The sequence below is a fragment of the Odontesthes bonariensis genome, chromosome 2, assembly GCF_027942865.1.
Source record: "Odontesthes bonariensis isolate fOdoBon6 chromosome 2, fOdoBon6.hap1, whole genome shotgun sequence".
NCBI classification, from domain to species: Eukaryota; Metazoa; Chordata; class Actinopteri; order Atheriniformes; family Atherinopsidae; genus Odontesthes; species Odontesthes bonariensis.
The window spans coordinates 30,634,146-30,651,270 of NC_134507.1; the positions used below are offsets into that span (position 1 = coordinate 30,634,146).

At 42.3% G+C, this 17,125-nt stretch overlaps 1 protein-coding gene across 3 annotated transcripts in view; it reads left to right on the forward strand.

Moving 5' to 3' along the window:
* The window catches only part of pcgf5a (polycomb group ring finger 5a), a 30,038-nt gene that overhangs the window by 6,158 nt on the left and 6,755 nt on the right, over positions 1-17,125 (forward strand). For 2 of the 3 annotated variants that reach the window (XM_075481249.1, XM_075481257.1), the window contains exons 2-8: positions 1,008-1,758; positions 4,927-5,023; positions 5,212-5,267; positions 9,445-9,504; positions 10,956-11,131; positions 11,272-11,370; positions 12,814-12,903. In XM_075481249.1, coding sequence (XP_075337364.1) covers positions 1,644-1,758; positions 4,927-5,023; positions 5,212-5,267; positions 9,445-9,504; positions 10,956-11,131; positions 11,272-11,370; positions 12,814-12,903 — 693 coding nt within the window. In that variant the 5' untranslated portion in view covers positions 1,008-1,643. The remainder of the gene's footprint in view (positions 1-1,007; positions 1,759-4,926; positions 5,024-5,211; positions 5,268-9,444; positions 9,505-10,955; positions 11,132-11,271; positions 11,371-12,813; positions 12,904-17,125) is intronic. The other variant, XM_075481266.1, reaches the window with a different exon arrangement.

A 17,125-nucleotide genomic window follows, 5' to 3' on the forward strand; every position in this document is an offset into this window, starting at 1 on the left:
ACACTTAATTTGGCCTGGGGGTGGCGTATCCCTTTAAGGTTGGTATGTTGAGCCTCACTGGAGGCAGGATCCATTTCAGCTTCATGTTGTCTAACACAATTCTATGTTGCTGTTTTCTCACTACGATTTGTTACTCGAGCTATTTGTTAGTTGTGACGGGTGAATTCCGGTGATTCAGACATTAACTGCACATCACAAAACTGTTCGTCACAGTAAGGAACGAGAAAAGTTGAATAAGAAGAGGTAAATAAACCAATTCTCCCGCACAAAAACCACACATTTCATTCAGTATCTGTTGATAGTTGTTTGCGTGAGGATCCGTATCTGACGATCTGAGAGGGAATAAATCAGACCCGAGAACACTGACTAATCCCACATCCAGATACTTTTATTAGTCATTTACTGTCACAGCAGCACCCATACATCATCGATTTAAAATAAATGGTTTGTGAAAGGCTTTGTGGAGTAAATACAAAACTCCTGTACAAGATGTCTTTATGTTTCAATTGTTTGCGTAGACGGATGGAAAAGTTTAAGAGACTCAAAGTGAAAGTAGGATGTCAATAATACTCCTTTTTTTTCTGTCAAACACAAATTGAGCAAAACGGGGAAAGAAAATTACTTATAAGAGCAGGAATCCTCTGGTCCTCTGGTTAAAGTTCCCCCCAAGGTCAGAAACCCAAGAGCTACATCTCAGACTCTGCAGGCCTCAGTTAGCATGTTAAAGGTCAAAGGTCACCCCAAGGTCAGAAACCCAAGAGCTACATCTCAGACTCTACAGGCCTCAGTTAGCATGTTAAAGGTTAAAGTGCAGAAACCAATGCTGCAATATGATGTCATGTGTTCATCTGAAGTTGTATTTACCTCATTTTAAGACAGATTATTTGTTATGTCGTGACGTGTAAAGCTTCAGAAGTGAAAAAGGACATTTCTAACTGTTCTTTATGTTCTTTTATGTTTTTGTCTGTTCAACCTGATTTTTTTTTTAAATATTTTCTCCTGTTTAGGCGAGCTCAGCGTGGGTCCAAAGGTCATCACCCTGCCGCCGTGTCCCACAGGAGGAAGGAGGTGACAGCAGCAGCAGCAGCAGGATGGTGACGGATGGGCAGGCCGGGATCGTGGCCTTACTGTAGCTCACCTTTCACCTTTCCTGGATTAAAAATATCACTTTGTGCTGGAAACAGGAACCAGGACGATGCAGCGTTTTGCACCGACAACTCTGGGAAGGTGTTCGTCTGACACAGGATTGCACGAGCGTATGTCTTTTCAGGCCGATGGCACCGACGAGGCTCAGTGAAGATGGAATAACATCTGAGCGGGAGAATTTCATCAAGAAGAACTGATTGTAAAATTCAAGCCGAGAATGGAGCAGGATTTCACACAATAGGATCTCATATTGCTCGTGTGCTCTATCCAGGACTCATTAGACGCTGTTTTCCAACTCTTTACATCCAGTTTAGCTCCAGGAAACTTCCTGACTGAACTCCTGCAGGCAGCACAAACCTGTAACTGTAAACTCTTCCATTCCTCACTGATGCGAATGAACGTCTGACTCCTCTGAAGCTCGAAGGATTCTTTTCCCTTCATCTCCGTCTTCCGATCAGCATCTCTGTGCAGACTGGTAAAAAAAAAAAACTCCAAACATGGCGGCTACAGGGAGGAAACACCTGGTGAGGGATTTCAACCATTTCATCACCTGTTACCTGTGTCGAGGTTACCTGATTAAACCGACCACAGTCACAGAGTGCCTGCACACCTGTGAGTAAACACACACTCACACACCGTCCACTCTGAGATGCCACATCCTGACTGTTACTGTGAGCAGCCGAGTGGGAAATGATGCTATTTTTTAGGGCTGGCGAGTTAACTCGTTATTATCGCGTTAACTCGTTAATTATTTAACGCTGATAAAGATTTTATCGCGCATTAACGCAGGTTTTATTATTGTAAAAGTCTGTTGCTCACAGGCTTTTATTCTGTAAAATTCTGTCGCTCACAGGCTTTTATTTTGTAAAAGTCTGTTGCTCACAGGCTTTTATTATTGTAAAAGTCTGTTGCTCACAGGCTTTTATTTTGTAAAAGTCTGTTGCTCACAGGCTTTTATTATTGTAAAAGTCTGTTGCTCACAAGCTTTTATTTTGTAAAAGTCTGTTGCTCACAGGCTTTTATTCTGTAAAAGTCTTGCTCACAGGCTTTTATTTTGTAAAAGTCTGCTGCTGTCTGCTGCAGAACTGGAAAAGAAAGTAATCGGCGGATCCACCAAACATGGAGAAGGGTACGGAACTTTTACTCGGCCATTTTCATTTTAAAGTTCTTCCAGACGGCGGAGTCGACAGAACCAAAGTCATCTGTAAACACTGCCAAGTTGAATTGTCTTCTCAGCGTAGTAGTTCCAGTCTAAAATATCACTTAAAGGCAAAACACACAACTGATAGCAGCAAGTCATTCAAGGAAACAGACAGTGGAGCGAGGCTTCTACATAAAAACTACTGATGTTGATGTTAAAAGTGTGTTTGCACAACAAATGTTATGGCACTTTCATTCACATGGCAGCACATTTTAAATGAAACTAAATGCTAACAGCTATACACTACTTTTGGATTCATTTTTGGATTTTGCATACAAATGCGATTAATCGTGATTAATCAGGGAAATCATGTGATTAATTAGATAAAAAATTTTAATCGTTGCCCAGCCCTAGTATTTTTATACATCAAACAGTCACAAGTGAACAGCACCGATCATCAATGATCTGCTTTGACGTGCACCAGCCGATGGTTGACTCTGCAGCTCAAGGGCAGCACACCACAGGGCAGCGAAGGACAGAGCACCAAGTCTGATATTTTGGCTGATTGGTTGTAGAGTCTCACTTTATATCAGTAAAACAGAAAGGTTGGCTTCATAATCTAAAGGTTCACTCTGTCCCACGCTTTGGCTGAAATAGAACAGAGAGACAGTTCAACAGCACCCTTTTCCACCATGAATTTACACCTCTATTCAGAGCGGCCCTATTACTGTGTGAGAGAGCACACAGAAAATAGTCTGAGAAGTCGAACAGTAAACTGGCCGTTCTATCCATCCATTCGTTTTCTATCCCCACTTCATCCGAACCGGTATCACGGGGGGGCTGGAGCCTATCCCGGCTTTGGTGAGGGGCAGGATGCACCCTGGACTAGGGCTGAGCAATTTTATCGATACTGCGATATATATCGCTATTTCGTTTCCTGATAAAATATAGTTTTTTTTTTTTTTTTTTTTTTTAAATTTAGTTAAAATTTTTTAAAGCAAACTTTATTGAAAAGTCAGACGTTACAATTAGTGAAAACCCAGAACATTAATATAATATAATACAATACAATGCCGGGGGGGGGGGGGGGGTCACATTATACAAAACAGTGATAAATTAGTTCATAAAAATGTTATATAAAGTGCACAGCTCTCACGTTTGTGACATGTTCGTTTGTTTCTGTTTGTCTGGCTGTGTTGTCCTTCCGGTTCAAAGGTCGGACCACCAGTCCAATCAGCGACGATTCATGTCAAATCACACTGTCCCTTTTTTTACCCCAGAAAATCATGTAAGTGTATCGAATCGAATCGTATCATATCGAATGGTATCGTATAGAATGGTATCATATAGAATCGAATGGTATCGAATCACATTGTATTGAATCGCATTGTATCAAATGGTATCGAATCGAAGTGTATCGAATCGTATTGAATCGCATCGAATTGTATCGAATCAAATCGTATGAAATCATATCGAATCGTATTGAATTGTCTCGTTGGCTAAATATCGTGTATCGTATCGTGAGATTAGTGTATCGCTACAGTCCTACCCTGGACAGGTTAGCAGTCCAACGCAGGACCTGAATTATCAGTTTTAGTATCAAATACTGAACATTTCCTCCTGTAGTCATGTGTCAAACTGGTCTGACCATAGAATGTGAGGACCAGCAGGTTAATGCTTCCAGTCAAAACTCAGGTATCGATTCCTGCGTCACATGTCGGCTCTGAAACCCACTGGCCTTCTCCGCTGTTGCATTCACTGACAAGTGGGAAATCAGAATGTCCTACTTCCATCCCAGTAACCAACATTATGAGTTAAAGGTTAAAGCGGGGTGGAGATGAAGATGAGCAGGCTGAATGCTGCCGCTCTGAGCTGGGAGCGTAACAGAGACCTACTGAGATCCCGTCTGTAGATCCCAGGGGAGTGTTCTAGTATTTTAGTAAAAATAAAAAATAATTTCCTTAAGGACTTTACACGACGACTATCCACTGTCTGATACTGTTGCACAAACATATTCATACACACCCAGCATTAAAGTTTCCAGAACAGGTTTGATTACCTCTTCTTTTGTCAGTCGGGATCATTCTGCAGCTCTTTTATCGGCGGCTGAAACTCTCCTCGCTCTGAAAGACCGACCGGATGAAGCCATAGATGGATAAAAACACACCGGACTCAATGTAAAGATGGGCAACATGACTGATTTAAAGGGATAGTTCGCCTCTTTTGACATGAAGCTGTATGACATCCCATATTAGCAACATCATTTATGAACATTTTCTTACCCCCTGCTGTGCAGACCGTGCAGACCGAGCAGTCCCCTGCTTCCTAGCAGCAAACACCGTAACAGGCGCGGCTGTCGGCAGGCGGCAGCAGGCAGTGATACGAAGGGAGAGAAAGTAGGGCCAAGTGATTGTGAGGTCTGACTTTTTCCTGGAGAACGATTTTTACTTCCATAGAGATATTTTCATGGTGCCAGAAATGTCCAATTTGTCCACTTTTTAAGGCCGAAGCGTCTTTCTGCCACTCGGCTGCTCATCATGTGACTGTCACGCAGCTAATGTGATAACTAAGATGACCTCGTCTGCCTCGGTACTTCCTAATTTTAAGCTAATGGAATGTGGAAATGTTGTTTCTCGCAGTCTGTAAGAGCTGCATCGTGCAGCACTTTGAGGAGAGCAATGACTGCCCCAAATGTGGCATCCAGGTCCACGAGACCAACCCGCTGGAGATGCTCAGGTGAGACGCCCTTCTTCTTTCATTTGTCTTTTTTTTTTTTTTGTTATTGAGCATCTTAAAGCAACCGTTCCACTCTTCTTGTTGTGTTTCCCCTGGTTCCTCCTTCCTTTTCCTTCACTGCTCACCCACTCCTTTTGACTCGTGTTACATCTCTTTTCCTTCTTCCTCCCACTCTCTCATACTCTCAGGTTGGACAACACCCTGGAGGAGATCATTTTCAAGCTGGTGCCCGGACTGAGAGAAAGTGAGTTCACCCGATGATTTCACCAGTAAATCCACCCGTCTCTTTGAGATGTTATGATTATCACAGAAAGCTTGTAAGAATGCAGTCGCATCATTTATTCAGACAGAAACTTGAAAGGCTTTAAAACAAAATGTTCTGAGACTGTAAGTGGAGGTGAAAGGGCAGGAAGAGAAAACTCCATCTGCTATCAGAGCATTCCTGAAAGATTCCTGTGGAGCTATCTCATGACTCCCAACAGTGAATTATTAGCATCCATGCTTTGGCAAAGAATCCCCTCACATATTTCTTCTTATTCTTCTTTTTTTCCAAATACTTTTCCATTTACTCACAAAGACAGTAGAGTTCTTACAGCTGACACTCTCATTACACGTGCTACAGAAAGATGTAAAACCGAGCCAAAAGTCCGATGGACGTAGTCCAGCAATCACCTTACAGACTGGAATCTTCCAGCAGTTACACCTTAAAGCAAGGCCTTGTGCTAAATATTACAGAATGAATGATAAATCACCTGCACAAGGAGTGGAAGCTAAACCATCCCATCATCATCATGTCCAGAAACAACCGTGAAGCAACAGTTTCACACACCAGGAAGGTACCTGAAGGTGCTTCAGAGTGTTGTTTGTTTGTTCTGTTGTTGTATTTAAGACAACAGCCTGAACCCTCTCAGACGAGCTTTCTGTCCTTTCTTTAAGGAGTCTTCAGGAATAGTTCTCCAGGCTTCTTGAAGGACATCCCAAAGCTCTTCTTTGGATGTGGGCTGCCTTTTGTTCCGTTCTCTGCCAACATGATCCCACACTGCTTCAGTAATGTTGAGCTCCGGGCTCTGGGGAGGATTCATCCCTCCATCAGACCTGCTGCCACTGATTTTCAGCCCACTTCTTGTGTCATTCCAACTCAATCTCACAGCAAAACGTGTGATAGCTACGTGGTATTGTCACAATTTGGCCCCCAAAAATTGTGACAATAAAACGTTTTATATGGCCTAACTGTGTCAAACTGTGTTATCTTAGCTGTTTTTCACACATGCAGCTAAAGAAATGGGAACAAATGATGTGTCTCTGTGACAGGCTGCTGGGAACAAAGTGCCTAAAGATCCAGTTTAAAATGGCTTCTTTGCTAAGTTGTCTGTTCTGTGTGGACACAACACTGGTTCATCCCTTGAGTTAGGAGCCTTTTTCCTGTGGCTTAACAAAGAAAAACTGGATTGAAAATAAGTGAAAAAGCAGAAAATGTCTAAAGAAAGACTTTGAAAGAGCTTCAGGAAGATATAAGGGAATGTTTTGCAGGTTACTGTTCTGCTGAGGCCAGAAGCGTCTTAATGGTCGTTTGGAAACGCCATCTTCAGTAATGCCTCAGCAGTTTTCCACTAACCATCAAACGTAAGGCCGGCACAGATTCTTGGAGCCCTGACGCTGCATCCGGCTCCAACGTGCTGCACTTCCACCCTGTCAGGGAGTCTTCTCTCTGCTCAAACAGGCCTGTGATCCTTTTATAAAAGAGACGCGAGCGGCTCGTGACATCAGTCGGGTACATTTTTATCAGTGTCCCGTTATATTTAGAGTGGCGGGAGCTCAGGCGCTGAAGATGAAGACGTCGAACCTTCCTTCTGTAACAGAGCCGAGTCAACATGTGCAGCTCAAGCTGTGAAGGCAATATTAACTTTATGACTCTGTAACCCCCCCCCCGGCTGCCGGAGCGCTGCAGCGCTCATCCTCAGATGTGTTTGTGGGGCTCGTGTCACTCACTCAAGTCGTTAAAGAATCAACTTTCTATGAATTCTGTTTGATGGTGTTCTCCTTTATCAGAGGATCTCTTTGCATTGCATGTTGGAATCAGGTCGGCTTCAGGCTGTCTTCACCTGGTTTGCTGCTGGTGTTTCCTGTTTGGTTCGATTGGTCACTGAAGGCTAAGAACACGCCCAACGTGTAGGACACAACAAGGTCCAGTCATAGACATCAGAATGAGTGATGACAAAAGAATCTCTGAGGATTCAAACTGAAATAACGAGACACTGAAAACGTTTAGTTTCTTCAAGCCTTGATCATTTCAAAATGTATTTCTGCTCCCTGTCTTTCAGTCCTGGTTCAGCAGGATATCCTTTGCTGGTATTTACTCATTTTACTCTTGGTTTATCTCTTTATTAGGGCTGGGCAACGATTAAAATGTTCAATCGTGATAAATCACATGATTAATTGCATTTACAAGTACGCAAAATCCAAAAATGAATCCAAAAGTAGTGTACAGCTTTTAGCATTTAGTTTTATTTTAAATGTGCTGCCATATGAATGAAAGTGCCATAACATTTGTTGTGCAAACACACTTTTAACATCAGCATCTTTCTGTAGTTTTTATGTAGAAGCCTCGCTCCACTGTCTGTTTCCTTGAATGACTTGCTGCTATCAGTTGTGTGTTTTGCCTTTAAGTGATATTTTAGACTGGAACTACTACGGTGAGAAGACAATTCAACTTGGCAGTGTTTACAGATGACTTTGGTTCTGTCGACTCCGCCGTCTGGAAGAACTTTAAAATGAAAATGGCCGAGTAAAAGTTCCGTACCCTTCTCCATGTTTGGTGGATCCGCCGATTACTTTCTTTTCCTGTTCCGCAGCAGACGGCATCAGACTTTTACAGAATAAAAATAATAATAATAAAAAAACCTGCGTTAATGCGCAATAAAATATTTATCGGCATTAAATTATTAACGAGTTAACGCGATAATAACGAGTTATCTGGCTCAGCCCTACTCTTTATGTAAGTCCATATTTATCGAAAACCAGGTGCCGGGCCTCAATTTGAGAACCTTCTAAAACCGTTTGCTTTTCCATGAGGGGAAGAGTATCTTTCAAGGAAATGCATCACAGTCCTGATCCGGCTGGTTTTTAACTCTGGACCAGCAAAGGGTTGCTTCTGCTCTGGAACCAGGAACTGGTTCTGGAGCTGGTGGTATGAAATGAACTGGTTCAAGTGTAACCGGTAGGAAATCTCTGCGTTGTGTTAAGGCTTGTACGAATGGGGACCACACCGCTGCTCTTTCGAAGGTCCTTTTTTTCCTCCACCTTTCCTCACCGAACATCAGAAAAAAAGAGGAAGAGTTTAGGCGGGACCGTGGCTGTGTTGGAAACCGCATACTGCATACTTCCATACTGCATACTTCCATACTGCATACTGATCGATCAGACAGTATGCAGAGTGTTTACCCACAATGCATTTCGCTCCTGCCCGAGCCGAAATCAGCCGGCCTGAAGCTGATTTCTCTTAAGCTCTAAACTCTGTAAACTTTAGCAACAACTGAAACATTTTCAGGAGAGAAAGTATTCGTTTAGATCCCCAACGTGTTGAAAACCTGACAAAATACCGGCTTTTTACAATTTTGTTCCCACGAATTCGGCGCTACTAAAGCTAGCCGCAGTGAGCAACGCACTTCCGGTTATTTTCACAAAATAAAATACCCGTTGCCTTTTATCATAGGGAAAGCCATTACGATACAATTGGTGCTTTTGTTTTGAAAACAGGAAGTGAACCTACCCTTGTTGTAGCTAGCTTGAAACTGACGTTTTGACAGGAAATGACGATCGGCGACATCACGTTACATTGCATCTTGGGTAGTTTGAGTATGAGTAGTAACCTCATGATGCATACCCAAAATTTCGGTGAATCTAGTATGCATCCGGGAACTTAAAAAAAGTTAAAGTTAGTATGAGTAGTAGCAGCAGTAGGAGAAGTATGCGGTGTCGAACACAGCCCGTGTCTTTTGTAGCGGGTGTTGCTCCCCCATAAAAGAATGTACAGAAACAGAAAAAGAAAACAAATGTTCCACATGACTAGTCGTATAAATGTCAGGTTAAAAATAAGAATTTTGTGGAATTATAAACAAGCCAAATTAACCCTTGTTACACAAGTTTAGGAAATGATTGAGATGTTTTTAACTCTTAACAGTTGCACGTCAACATGTCAGTAACCAAGGTGGAATTCTTTTTGTGATGAGCTTAAATCAAATTTCATGGTGGAATTCTTACTTTACAACAGTTTCTGTCTCTTTGAATGCATCGCTTTATGATAAAACTTCTCAAAGTAACTCCACTTGTGAGGTCTTTGGTCCTCTGGAGCATTCTGTCTCTGTGCTTGTGTTGCAGTTTTAAGATTTGTTCCTTTTCATCTTTTGTGCATGTTGAACCAGAAGAGGAGCAGCAGGAGCTTGAATTCTTGAAGAAGAACCAGCCCAAAGAAAATGGCCAAGGTAAGCTGTCCGCCACAGGAACAGTTTGCAGCATCTCTGATGCTGTTCATTAGCAGCTAATGAATTACTGGCTGTGTCTGACAGGACACACGGAATGTTTTACAGTTATGTTGGAGACTGTGTGTGGAAATAAGCCGTGTTCACGACTGCCTGATGCAACATGTACATGTGAAGTAACTAGGGCTGGGCAACGATTAAAATGTTTAATCTAATTAATCACGATTAATCGCATTTGAACGCAAAATCCAAAAATGAATCCAAAAGTAGTGTATAGCTTTTAGCATTTAGTTTTATTTTAAATGTGCTGCCATATGAATGAAAGTGCCATAACATTTGTTGTGCAAACACATTTTTAACATCAGCATCTTTCTGTAGTTTTTATGTAGAAGCCTCGCTCCACTGTCTGTTTCCTTAAATGACTTGCTGCTATCAGTTGTGTGTTTTGCCTTTAAGTGATATTTTAGACTGGAACTACTACGCTGAGAAGACAATTCAACTTGGCAGTGTTTACAGATGACTTTGGTTCTGTCGACTCCGCCGTCTGGAAGAACTTTAAAATGAAAATGGCCGAGTAAAAGTTCCGTACCCTTCTCCATGTTTGGTGGATCCGCCGATTACTTTCTTTTCTGGTTCCACAGCAGCAGACTTTTACAAAATAAAAGCCTGTGAGCAACAGACTTTTACGATAATAAAATCAATAAAAAAAAACAGGGGTGGTCTGTGGCGTAGTGGGTTGAGCAGGCGCCCCATGTACAGAGGCTATAGTCCTCGCTGCATCTGGCCCCGGTTCGAGTCCCGCATCGGACGGCCCTGTGCTGCGTGTTGTTCCCCCTCTCTCTGCCCCCTGCTTCCTGTCTCTCTGAACTTTCCTATCCATTAAAGGCACAAAAGCCCCCCAATTAATTTATTTTTTTAATTTAAATTATTATTATTTTTAAATAAATAAATTAAACCTGCGTTAATGCGCGATAAAATATTTATCGGCGTTAAATAATTCACGAGTTAACGCGATAATAACGAGTTAACTTGCCCAGCCCTAGAAGTAACATTTCTGGGGAGGAAGGGTAGAAACGTCTTGAATCTATGTTCTGGGGTTCACAGTTTCCATCTACTTTTGTTTTATTCGTGGTGAAGCCTTATCAGATCAGGGGACTTTTTCATTAATCAACATGTCAAAGGAAATTTTCTAGTTTTACGTAAGAAACCGGAGCTCTGCTGCGTTGAGGGAATTTCCTGTTCATGCATCATTCACCACATAAACACCTCCTCATCCGATGCAAACGCTGCCTTTACCACTCTAAATATATTCACATAGTGTGTGACCACAAGAGAATATCTCGTTTAGAAAAGTACATTTAAAGTTTGGCTTGAAATAACTCCAGAAGTTGTTGTTCATCCCGTCCCTCAGTGCATAAACAGTGACATGTGACCCAGTAATGTGTGTTCCACAGAAAGCATGAAGTGTCAGCGGATCGGGCTGCCCGACGCTGCAGGTGATGGGGTAGCCGGTGATGCTGAAGATGGTGACGGCGGGGGAGACGACGACCATCACAGGAGTGACCCTCAGATAGCCATCTGTCTGGATTGCCTCCGCAACACAGGACAGTCGGGGGAGAGCACCGTCACGGTGTGTGTTTCAGCAAAGAAATCAAGAGTTTTTCATAATTTTTCTGTTGGAAGGAGAAGCAGCGTCATACAGATGCTCTTCAGGGTATAGGTTTGGTTCTGTGGAGCACTTCCAGGTAATAAACTTTGCCTTCCGTTTAGGATCTGATGAAGAGGTTCATCCGCTGCTCCAGCAGAGTCACTGTGGGAACAATCAAGAAGTTTCTCAGTCTTAAACTAAAGCTGCCAAGCTCTTATGAGGTAAGCTGCAGCTTCGGTCCTCCTGGTTCAAGGCAGAAGGTTTTATTCAAATCATATCATATCAAGTCAAATTTATTTGTATAGCACATTTCATGTACAGAACAATTCAAAGTGCTTCACATAAAATAAAAGCATTGCAGCAGGGAGTGGAAGAAGCATTAAAAATACATAAAAGAATATAAAGAGAAACAAATAAAATCATTTAAATGAATTTAAAAACAAGCAACAGTCTGGATAAGTTCCAAGATATCGTGCAGATTTCATGCATAGACACATGAGAAAAGAAATGTTTTTAACCTGGATTTAAAAATGTCTCCATTTGGTGAAAGTTTAATCTCCACTGGCAGTTATTGATGAATCAGGCTGGCAAGATGCTGAAAGAAGGATTTTAAAAGGCCTAAAACTGAGAGTGTGCTCGGAGATCACCTGCAGTCCACAATAACTTACCTGAGGTGGCATAAAAACACGTCAAACAAGTTTAACGAGCAGCTGGTTACACATTGTTCCGCTTTCTATGCAGATAACACAAGTCACTTCACCTGTGACATGACACAAAGCCTCTTCTCTCTAAAAAGAACATGGCAGCACAGCTTAGGTTTGCAAAGCTGCATCTGAACAAACCACAAGACTTCTGGAACAGCGTCCTTTGGACAGACCAGACCAAAGTGGAGATGTTTGCTCATAATGCACAGCAGCACGTTTGGAGGAAACCAAACACAGCACATCAGCACAAACACCTCACACCAGCTGTCAAGCACGGTGGTGGAGGGCTGATGATCTGGGCTGGTTCTGCAGCCACAGGACCTGGGCACCTTGCAGCCATTGAGTCCACCATGAAGTAACTAGAAGAATATGAAAGTACCACCAGGTTACTTTTCCTCTGTGACTCCTGATTCATGTATTAAACATTAAAGCTTCTGACTCCTGATAGGTTTCACTCGCTGACTGACTCGGTTATCAGCGTCAGTTTCAGGATGAGGAACAGAGCAGTAACTCTTTGGTTTGAATAGCTCCAGATTTGGACTTTTATGTCCAATCAGAACAGTTGCCATTATGAGCTTGTAAAACTTCACCACAGCACAGTTAAATATTTGATGCTCTTACTAAGTAGTAGTAGGCGTAGTAACAGAGATGCACGGCTGAAAAAGTATTCATTCTCTTTAATTATGTTGTCTTCTCCAGGCTTGTCAGAGTTTCAAAGCATTTGCTGCAGACTGAGCTATAATCGGTGTCTCTTTCACACGTTCACATATTCAGTGCAGCCTCCCACTCATTACCACAGCAAACTTCCCCTCGCCTTTCAATTCAGACATTAAGACTGAGATCCTTTTTCATGTCGCCTTCCTTATCTCGACGACAGGGTTTTCGACAGTTTCGGTTTCATTCGGAGATTGTTTTCAATGAACTGGTTTCTGATGTTTTTGTTCTTTCTTTGGTGTCCAGCTGGATGTGCTTTGTAATGGAGAAATCATGGGCAGAGATCACACCCTGGAGTTCATCTACATGACCCGATGGAGGCTCCACGGAGAGAACGTAAGGCAGTCACATTCACTTCCTGTTTACCTCTGCTTGTTTGCATACTCATCTATGGATGCATTGGTGCAGGAGAGCAATGCAACCACCACAAAGAAGTTCAAAAAAGCTCTTCACAATGACAAACTTTTATGTCATTGTTGAAGTTAAAGTGTTAAAATTGATCTCAAGTAAAGCTTGTTGCAGTGGTTAAGCAAGCGGAAGTTTGGGGTTAGGGTTTAAGTGCAAACAGGTGCTGCTTTGGTGACTTCCTAATTCAGTGTTGAATAGTTGCTGCAGGAGGTTTCTGCAGCAACGTATGTGTAACTCAGATTGTGAAAAGGAACTTTAGAATGGGTCAAAGGGAACTCTTTGTAATATTTCCAGATTCCAGAATATTTTGAACCTGAAAGCTTAAAAGAAAATATTTATTTCCCATCTGTAGACTGTCCACAAAAATAGCTCTGATTTTGGAAAGAGTTACTAAAAATACATTCTTAACTGATTTAAATGAACTACTTTCGCTAAACATTTGCACTGAGTCTACAAGCAAATCCACAGTAACTTATAGATTGACTATATTCAAATTAATTTTCATCATCTGCAGTGATGACACGAGATCCTGCAGGCAGTAACGATACTGCTAAAAATACCTTTAAGCAGCTGAACTGAATCTCACTCAGCATGTTTACATGAAAATGAATCAAACTATTGTGTTAGTCCGACTAAAACCAGAATTTTAAAGCCAAGTAGATGTTGGTCCAAGTGCAATCATATTTACTAAATCTACACTTTCCAAATCAGGCTAACATGCCCAAATAATTCGGTTTGGAATGGAGCTAAATCAATCTCAATTATCACAAATGCAAAGGACAAAAATCTTGTCCTTTGCATTTGTGAATTTGTCCTGTGCATTTGTGAATCTTATCCTGCGCATTTGTGTATCTTGTCCGGCGCATTTGTGAATCTCGTCCTGTGCATTTGTGAATCTCGTCCTGCGCATTTGTGAATCTCGTCCTGCGCATTTGTGAATCTCGTCCTGCGCATTTGTGAATCTCGTCCTGTGCATTTGTGTATCTCGTCCTGTGCATTTGTGTATCTTGTCCTGCGCATTTGTGAATCTCGTCCTGCGCATTTGTGAATCTCGTCCTGCGCATTTGTGTATCTTGTCCTGCGCATTTGTGAATCTCGTCCTGTGCATTTGTGAATCTCCTCCTGTGCATTTGTGAATCTCGTCCTGCGCATTTGTGAATCTCCTCCTGTGCATTTGTGAATCTCGTCCTGCGCATTTGTGAATCTCGTCCTGTGCATTTGTGTATCTCGTCCTGTGCATTTGTGTATCTTGTCCTGCGCATTTGTGAATCTCGTCCTGCGCATTTGTGAATCTCGTCCTGCGCATTTGTGTATCTTGTCCTGCGCATTTGTGAATCTCGTCCTGCGCATTTGTGAATCTCGTCCTGCGCATTTGTGAATCATGTCCTGCGCATTTGTGAATCATGTCCTGCGCATTTGTGAATCATGTCCTGCGCATTTGTGAATCTCGTCCTGCGCATTTGTGAATCTCGTCCTGCGCATTTGTGAATCATGTCCTGCGCATTTGTGAATCTCGTCCTGCGCATTTGTGAATCTTGTCCTGCGCATTTGTGAATCTTGTCCTGCGCATTTGTGAATCTTGTCCTGCACATTTGTGAATCTTGTCCTGCGCATTTGAGAATCTTGTCCTGCGCATTTGTGAATCTTGTCCTGCGCATTTGTGAATCTTGTCCTGCGCATTTGAGAATCTTGTCCTGCGCATTTGTGAATCTTGTCCTGCGCATTTGTGAATCTTGTCCTGCGCATTTGTGAATCTTGTCCTGCGCATTTGTGAATCTTGTCCTGCGCATTTGAGAATCTTGTCCTGCGCATTTGTGAATCTTGTCCTGCGCATTTGTGAATCTTGTCCTGTGCATTTTTTAATCTCGTCCTGCGCATTTGTAATAACTGAGACTGATTTAGCTCTATAGTTTGGTTGAGAAGTGGTTTTGCTTTTGCATATATGCATTCATTTGAACTCTGCGCATGCTTCACAGTTTCCATCCTGGGGATGGAAAAAAAAGGGGAACCCAGAAGAACACAGAAGAAGAACAGTAATAATACACGAAGCATTTATAAAACAGTAAAGCATACGGAACATATGAAACGTACAGAGCTGTAAAGATGTTCCCTCGGCTCAACGTGGTTTCAGTTTGCTGTCAGCTAAGTTTTTGTTTTTTTTGTCAACAGTTTTGTTTTGGGTCATATTAGTTCAACCATAAGAAAACAACTAACTTTGGTTTGCTTTATAATCATCTTCACACTCCTGGAAAGTGTCAGGTTTATAGATGAAACTCATACTTGGTGATTTATGTTGGAACCTACCTGCTTTCCATACAATGATTTCCAATAAGAATAACAACGGGTTAAAGCAATGCATTTGAAGCTGCTGGAACAAGGTCTCCTAAAGTTCTTAGTTGGTTCTCAAGGGAAAGGAGGGCAATGTGCGCCAGGATCAATGTCACGATACCTGCTGAGCTTTTTCAGCCAGCACAACTCGTTCTACTGCCAATTCTGCAGTGTCGTGGTGTAATTATCTTAGTAATTACACCTACAGGTTAGTTGAATTTGCCTTGAGTATAGGTAGAAACAGTAATGGTGCGGTGCTAACTACACCATTCACTCCAATGCATCAGAAAAAAACAGAAAAAAAATAAAGCTTTATTCTGTCCCCGAAGCTCCTGACCTGCCAGAAAACTCTCATTTATAATCCAGGCCAGGAAACATATTTGAATGATGTCTGCGTTAGGGCTGCTTTTACACACCTTTTTTTAGTGGTAAAACTATGAAATGAAGAGGTTAAATATTGTTATTTAACAGACAGGATCATCCCAGGTGGTGACAGAAGAACCGATGCTGTTGTTAACTTTTAAGGTGCTTGAAACCATGAAAGAGACGAGACAGCTGCTGATTTTTAACACCGTGGCCTCCGCAGGCTAGACTCATTTCACCAAAGCTCAGTTCCAAAAACACACCTTAATTGAGCTTGTCCTTTGAAGGATGAAGCTCCTGAACTGAACTCTGTGCTTTTGTTGGTGCATGAATGATGGACTTCCTGTACAACCAAGCTGACTCATGTATGCACTTCTCTATTTCCAGCTCTCAGAGTGTGATGCTGAGACCAAATTAACAACCATAATTCTTACTTCTTTATTTTCTCTTTAAAGAAACGTTTGTTTTGGTTGGACTGGTGTCCTATAACTGAACTGAAATGAAAAAGTCAGAGTTTTCAGAAGATATACTGGTCGGGTAGAATATACCTATTGCAGACTTTGTGCTTCTGTTCACGTCTTTAACTGGAATAAACAGATGCAGGAGAGTTCAGCTCTCTTCAGATTGCTGGGTGAAAACCACAAAGGCACAGGAAACTGCTCGTAGGTTATCTTGTAGTAGCACTCAAACAGCTCAGCAAAGGTGAATTGGTCCTCACAGAGATAGAAGTATACAAACAGACACCCGGAGTCAGTAGCAGGACCTTTGTGATGGTTTGGTCCGAAGCCTGTTGACATTCTCAGCCTCGGGCTGCAGGCATTCACTGGGCCAGTATGTGAGTGCTCTATCTGCAGCGCATGTGCACGCATACCCGTCCTTGGTGACTAAATGGATATCTATATGTGTGTGTGAGTGCGTTTCCATGAACTATTGGCTGGTGAAATGTCCCGTCTGCTTGTGGACGGTAACTGAGGAGCGCCGACAGCTGGCTCTGCAGGAGGCAGCGGCTCCCGGGCCGGAGAGACAGAAGTGGTGTCAGGATTAAGTGGAAGGCTTCTCAGCTCCAGCTGTGCTCACATGTCCTCGTGTCTGTTGCATCATTTCCAACGAAAAAGGATCTTTTTTTGCAGATCCAGGAAAGTCTGTCAGAGCTGAAACGTCCTTCAGGGATCAGTTTTCCGTCTGCAGTGAAAGTGGTTGGAAAAGGGAAGAGAACTCTTTTTCCACCTCATTATGCAATCCCCCTGCTTAAGAACCGCAATGAAAGCTAACAAAGCCAACAAAAGTTAACATTATTTTAACCTGGTCTCAGTGTATCTTAGTGTAGCTTTGTTTAACGTCAGAAATCGGAACAGAAATCCTTCTTATGCGCTCTAATAATAAAGCACAGAATGTTAGAGATGGTGGTCATCCTTGTTCAAATCCCAGATTGAGGCAACGCAGGTTTACCTGTACAGCA